The 7,168-nt window shown below is 42.8% G+C and overlaps 1 protein-coding gene across 1 annotated transcript; it reads left to right on the plus strand.

The window, feature by feature from the left end:
* The first annotated feature begins 4,182 nt into the window (after positions 1-4,182).
* On the plus strand, positions 4,183-6,381 carry LOC101783339. Its single transcript, XM_004980845.3, has one exon. It carries the CDS (start codon positions 4,183-4,185, stop codon positions 6,379-6,381), a length of 2,199 nt encoding a protein of 732 aa, XP_004980902.1.
* The last annotated feature ends 787 nt before the right edge of the window (positions 6,382-7,168 follow it).

The following is a 7,168-nucleotide window of genomic DNA, read 5'->3' on the forward strand; positions in this document are numbered from 1 at the left end:
TACCGTTTACAAAAGACTTATCTCTAATCTACCTCTAAGTATCCGAATCAACTAAGGATGACAAAGTAGTTGGAACTGTTTACACAAGATATTCTATTCTAACATCCTCCCTCAATCTAAACTTCTCTTCTTGAGATTTAGATGGTGCTTGAAGTCTTCTAACTTGCCGGCTATCAAAGCTTTAGTAAAACCATCCGCAACTTGATCATGATACTAATCTGACTTGTAATTGCTTCTTGGCAACCCTCTCTTGTACAAAGTGAAAATCAATCTCTATATATTTTGCACGAGCATGAAAAACTGGATTTGCTGAAAGATATGTGACCCCCAAATTATCACACCATAAGATAGGTGGTTGTGTCAACTTTACTCAAGTTCAAGCAACAAAGATTCTAACCAAATCAATTCTATAGTAACATTTGCCATAGAATTATATTCTGCTTCAGTACTAGATCTTGAAATTGTACCTTGCTTTCTATCACTCCAAGATACAAGATTAGGATCAAAGAATATTGCAAACCCCCCTGTAGATTTTTCATCATCAACACTACTAGCCCAATCAGTATGAGAAAATGCACTCAATGTCATTGAACTAGACCTTCTCATATGCAATCCAACATTCAAGGTACTAGAGAATCAACCCATCATCGTCTTCATGTCTTGTCTAACATGTACTGACGTGACAGGAATTTGCCATGCGACGACCGCCAATATGCTAGTCTCCGCACAAGCTAGCAACGTCCAAGGAGACTGCACACAGTCTCCCTTCAGTGAATTATATATGTGTGTAAATATAAAAGGCAGCAACATTCATGAAATGTCGACCACTAAGATCGTGGATTCACATTTAGCGAAATGTCTCTAAATGGTTCTTACATTATAATAATATAAAAGATCTCTGTTGACTTCACGAGTCAAGATAACAGTGACACTGTTCTTTTTGCCACCACAGAAATATACTCACATAGCGTGTGACAAATAAATAAAGGAAACACATATTTATTTAAATTCTTAGTTTGTATTTGGTTTGCGAACGAGATGGTTCTCTTCGTCCTAGTGTTCTGTTGACTTCACGAGTCAAGATAACAGTAACACTGTTTTTTTCGCCACCATAAAAAATACTTGTCAGATACCGTGTGACAAACAGATAGAGAAAATACATATTTAATTAAACTCTTAGTTTTTTTTGTTTGCGAACAAGATGGTTGTGTCTGTCCTAGTTTTTTAGATGGGATATCCCTTCTTTTGCTTGGTTAAGGGAATAGTGTCACCTCTATTTTATATATTTCATAGCAGGGATAAGGAGAAAGAGGATGGATAGCTGTTTTCAATACGTGAACCACCATTAGCATGGGCCTTAGTTGTTAGCTCCAACAGCGGAGGTTAGCGATGAGGACGGAGACCGGCACGCGGACTCAGTAGTGGAGCTGTGTGGCCTTGGCCATGGCAAGAGAAGATGGGAGGCAGTGCCACCATGGCTGCCCGTCTGTGCTTCATTCACCCGCCATTTACCATCAACCCGAGCTGCTTGCCGTCGGTCAGAGCTACCGCAGTGTCAATTCAATCCACCATTCTCTTCCATGCTACACTCACCACCTCACCGTTGAGCTGACTCGTACCTCAGCCATGGACAGCCGCCATTGACGCCAGAACATGAAGATGGGACACATTTAACGATGCCAAAGTAGGATGAATTGTTAAAATTTTTTTAAGAACCCGATTAATTCCTTGGGTGGGGTGACGCGCAATCCTAGCAATCCCTGATCCAAACAATATCATAAACTTGGGATATCCTGCTTTGTCTTGGTTTCCACAAACTAAATCTGACTCCCTCCGATTCAAATTGTAAGTTGTTTTGGCATTGTATATAGGTTTTATGATGCACCTAGATATACGTTATGTCAATATATATAGTAAACCTATGTATTTCAAAAAGTCAAAACAACTTACAATTTGTAAGGGAGTATATTAGTGGTGAAAGAAGCCTAACTCTCTTAATTTCTCTAAGCTTTTGAAATAGAGCACAACTTCAAGTTGTTGTAGGAGATTCGGGTGTATATATGTAAATTTCCTTGCTTTGACATTTCTTCATCTAAGAAAATACAAAAGTGTAGCAATCCTCAAAATCTCGACGACTACCCAGTTCATTCATGTATTCACACTTGTTTGTTGTTACTGAAAAGTTTTGTGTTCCTTACATGACACCCAAGTCCTATCTTTTATTCCTTATTTGATATTTTTAACACTTGTGTCACTTCAGTCGAATGAAACAACCATCAAATCATCTTCAAAATTCATGAAACTTTTTTTGTAATAGAACAAATGAAGATAAATCCATTTTGCTTAAATTCGCTATGTAAGTTTTGCTAGGAAATAGTTTAATAAGTTCTAGCATCTGATGTGAGAAATATTAGTTATTTTCTTATAATTTTCAAAAGTGTGTCGATGCCATCAAAATTCAGATAATTTTAGAAGCAGCCTAATTTGGTGAATTTTAGTTTTAAAACTGTAAAGGTTTATGTGTCCTTTATATCAAAATGGGTTAATATTCGTTTGTTGTATCCCTACAAAAAGTTTCATGATTTTTGGAGGTGATTTGGAGATTGTTTCACCTAACTAACTAACATAAGTGATGGAAATGTCAAATAAGGAATGAAAGTTCGAAGTTGGTGACATATTTTGAAGGAAAAACTTTCCAGGATCAAGAAAGGAATTAACTCATCTTCGAGTGTCAAATAAGAAACTTTCTCTAAGAAGAATCGAAGAATATTCTTCAAATACAAAGATGGTAATGACCATGTTTCTAATTGGCCCAGTACACACTTGTTAAAGTTTAGCCGCGTTCGTTGTTCGTGTGTCGTGGCAGCCCCGTGATTTTGAGATGGAAGGATAAAGAACAACACAACTTTATTACGCATGCATTGGGTGACGTAAGCATGCAATCCCTGGATGACTTCACCAAGTCAGCATATATCAAGTACAGTTGTGTTTTCTTCCCCACGCTACCACAAAAAATTGTAGTCCAAAACCACGTCTCAGTCATCCTCATTCTATGCCAAATTTTTGTCTATTTTTCCCTTGCTAAATTGCACAATAAATGTGTTCTTTTTTTCCATGAGTGAAGAGTAATGAAGCATGGTCATTTTCTTGCCCATCTGGCCACCTTTGTAGAATGTTCAAGTCTAAATGAGTTATATTTGGACAGGGGTACACTATGGGAAACAACAACTTTGCCGAGTGCCTGGGAGCACTTGGCGAAGCCCCTAAAACACTCAACAAATACCTCCTTTGTCGAGTGCCCGATATAATGCACTCGGTAAATAAAAAATACTCGGCATTTTAAATGTTTTCCGTAGTGGTAGTACGTATTCAAAATCGTGTTCCTCAATGAACTCGATCAAGTACTTCTGAATACAAACCGAGACTAAAGGGTCTGAGGACTTTTGTCCTTTTTCACCCACCCATGGGGGACCCTTTAGTCCCGGTTGGTGTGATTTTTTCACCTGGGACTAAAGGGTCTGTCACGGGTGGCTGATTTTTGACTCGGGACTAAAGGGGGCTTTAATCTCGATTGGTATTTGACCCGGGATTAAGACCCCTTCAGTCATAAGCCAGCTTTAAACCGGGATAAAAGGAGGCGCATGGAAGATGAGTTCTCTACCAGTGATACCAATGCTAGACTTGTTTTAACATTTATTTCATTTCAACAAAAATTCGAAGCCAAAGACTAAATATTTACATAACCAGGATGTATATAGAACTTTTTGACTGCTATTTGTCAAAAAAAAAACACCATTCCTTGTTAGCCAATAGCATAGCAAAATCTACCTCACAATATCAGTATGCACAACCAGGAAGTAAAAAAAAAGCATGAAATCAAACAAAAAAAACAAATCAAGTTTTACATTCAAGCTGGTATAGTCCTTCTGCTTGATATTTCTGTGCAAATGGAATAAATCTTAAAACAAGTCAAACTGGGAAATTTGCGGGAGCCACCTTGCTAGTTTGCTAGAAATAAAAGTAGCAATTAGGATTTCATTCTATGCTATATATATACAGCCTCAGGCCGGGCTCTCCAGGACTCCAAACTGTGTACTCTCTTCATTGTGTGGTGAGGTAGAGAACTAGGGATCCCACCCTGATAAGATTCCTCTGGTGGAGAAAACCGTGGCTACTGCCGACATGGCTTTGGCACCAAGTCCCACTCCCCAAGTTGATGCTTTGCTACGACATTCGCAACGTCATGATATGCTATCTTTGGACTACGTGGTAGCCCTGTTCTTCGTGGCCGTGGTGGCCATGTTCCTTTTGCATATATTGGGTCCGTTACGCCGGTGGTTGAGCCACGGTCTCCTCCATCACATCGTGATGGGAGTCTACACTCTCTCCTACCCATTGGTGGGCTACACCATTGGGCTGATGCAGTCTACCAAGTATTTGTACTTGAACGACTTCACCGTGTGGGCTGTGTTCCTGCTTCTGCTCCTCACCAGCACGGACAGCCTCACGGCTTGCCGCCTCGACGACATCGACAACTGGAAGAGCATCTACGTCAAACAGCTCTTTAAGGGATTCATCGTGGTGTTTATCGTTCTAAAGTTTTGCATTTACATGGAGTTGGCTTCGAATTTGAACTACCTGTGGTACCCGCTCTCAGCCATCCTGGTCGTTATCGTCCTCAAGTCATATCTGATGATAGCTTCCATGAGGATGGTGAGCAAGTCCTACCACGGCAAGAACGTGAAGGTGATCGCCGAATACATGCAGCATATAGACAACAAGCTGGTGGCCTTCGATCCTGTGACCATGGAAGGCTACCGGTACATGGTCGCCGGTGAGAAACACTGCGTTAACCAGCCTGGGCACACACCATGGTACAAGAAGCCGGACGACTTGAAGCTTACCACCGTGGAGCAGATCTGGCAGTGCGAGGGGAATCTGCTCATTGGTGATCAGGGCAAGGTGCTCAAGGACTTGTGCCTCTCTATGGCTCTCTCCAAGATGCTCAACCGCAGGTTTGCTGGCTTCAAGCTCTCAGAGGCAGAGCTTGAGAAAACCCATGACTTCGTATTCAAAGGCCTGCTCGCCGGGGATGAGCAGCGGGTCTTCAGGGTCATTGAGGAGGAGCTTGTTTTTGTCCATGACATGTATTACACAAGGTACTCTTACCTCTACCAAAAGGGTAGATACCTGGCTCTCTGTCTGCCTGTCATCATGTCTGCCCTATGCTTGTGGCTCACAGTGGCCAGCCTGCACGTCAAGCGTGACGAGCACACCGATCTCAGTATTGATAGCTTTCAGGATCTGATGAATGCCGCCTCATACATCATGTTTAAACATATAACTTCTGGCAGTCTGATGTCTGGCACCATAGTGATAACGGTTGTCTTGGCATTCCTGGAGGCATACCAGCTGTACCTGTACATGGCCTCAGGTTGGTTCAAGGTGGCTCTGATACGGAGCTACGTCACCGCACCATTTTTGCAAACAAGCTATTGTTCTGAGATGATCATACGTCTTCTCTTGATGTTGAAGCCGTTTCGCCCATGGAAGGGCAGACTTGGGCAGTACTGTTTCCTCGAGAATCTTGGGCGCAAAAGTAAGGTTATGAGTTGTCTCCATTATGGTACACTGTGCATGGTGGACAAGGCCATGAAGGGAAGCAAGAAATCAGTGAAGCTGTCCAAAGATGTGAAGAAAGCCATCATTGATTCCCTACTAGCAAGCAACGGACACCTGACGAACGGGGTAACATCGCTGCAAAGAAATGGCGTCCATGATGACCTCAAATGGGCATGTGATGGTACTGCTACTGACGGAGCGGTGGCTCGCACCATTGTGGTCTGGCACATTGCTACAACCCTGTGCGAGCAGAAGCTAGATAAACAAGCCAAAGAACAAGACGCTGTCAAAACAGCCTCCACTTTATCCAAGTACTGCATGCATCTCCTTGCTTTTGCACCTAACCTCTTGCCCGACCATAGCTCCATATCAGAATCCATACTTCGTCAGTCAATCGACGAAGCAAGCAAGATACTCAAAGAGGCCAAGAACAACAAGATCGATGGCAGGTGTGAGACATTAATGGAAATTAACACCGATGGTTGTGTTGATGATGAAACAATTCTTGTTGCGCGGGGCGTTCACCTTGCAAGGCAACTGATGATTGATAACATACAAGACTTCACAACAAGGTGGAAGGTGTTATCTGATTTCTGGGAGGAGATGATGCTGTATGTCTCGCCATCTGACGATGCCCGGGTGCGCGTGCACCTGGAAGTTCTTCCAAGAGGAGGGGAGTTCATCACACACCTTTGGGCGCTGCTCACACATGCCGGTGTGCTGAAGCGAGGCTCTACAGAGCCAAAGGATGTTGTGTGACCTCTCCAACAAGTACACACGTAGCAGTCTTTATAACTATCTAGTGCTTGTAACATTCTATGTATATTGCCTACTGTAATGTTGGGACACACCAACTTGTGGCACACCATGTGTGAGTTGGTCTGTCGGAGTCTGTATCTCTTTTCATGTCGTGTCTGTTGTCAGATTTTGGTCAGGGTCGGAGTCTGTAATTTCTGCAAGTTTCGTTGAGAAGAGCGCGTGCTCAGGTTGTTGGACGTGCGCGCGTCTTAGGTGGCCATTACAGTCGCAATCTGTTCCATCAACCACTTGGGCAGCTCCATGCGCACAGCACAAATCTACTCTCTCTCAGTTGCATCTGTTCGTCTGTCAATTCAACAGGTCCTGTTGCAGCAGAGATTGACACTACTACTACTGTAGGGGCGGGGATCCCCTCTTGAGGATTCCAGCTCCTCAGGGAGGGGTTCAACCATGGTAGGAATTCTCGCGTTCATGTTCTTAACGAGACTGAATGTTATGGAAAAATAGGGTCTCCTCCCTCTTCCCTCTTTGGGAAAGGGAAGCCTTTATTCTTTGCTGAGTGTATTGGATCCCCATTTCGAGCACAGGTAAAATTGGTATTTACACGATGTTGGGACCCTAACACTATACCGTTAGAGACAAAAGTAATAAAGGACGGGCTTCCTTATCTGACACCTAAGTACAGCTCTATGCACTCATGCAAAAGGATCGTATCATGATCAGAGGCAGTCGCAACCACAGAGCAAGGTTGCTACGGAATCAATTCAGCTGAAATCAACCTAGGCCT

The sequence above is a fragment of the Setaria italica genome, chromosome VIII (genome assembly GCF_000263155.2).
Source record: "Setaria italica strain Yugu1 chromosome VIII, Setaria_italica_v2.0, whole genome shotgun sequence".
NCBI classification, from domain to species: Eukaryota; Viridiplantae; Streptophyta; class Magnoliopsida; order Poales; family Poaceae; genus Setaria; species Setaria italica.

What these genes read in the sequence shown, in the direction of transcription:
- LOC101783339 (XM_004980845.3), top strand. Translation starts at nt 4,183, where the DNA reads ATGGCTTTGGCACCAAGTCCCACTCCCCAAGTTGATGCTTTGCTACGA.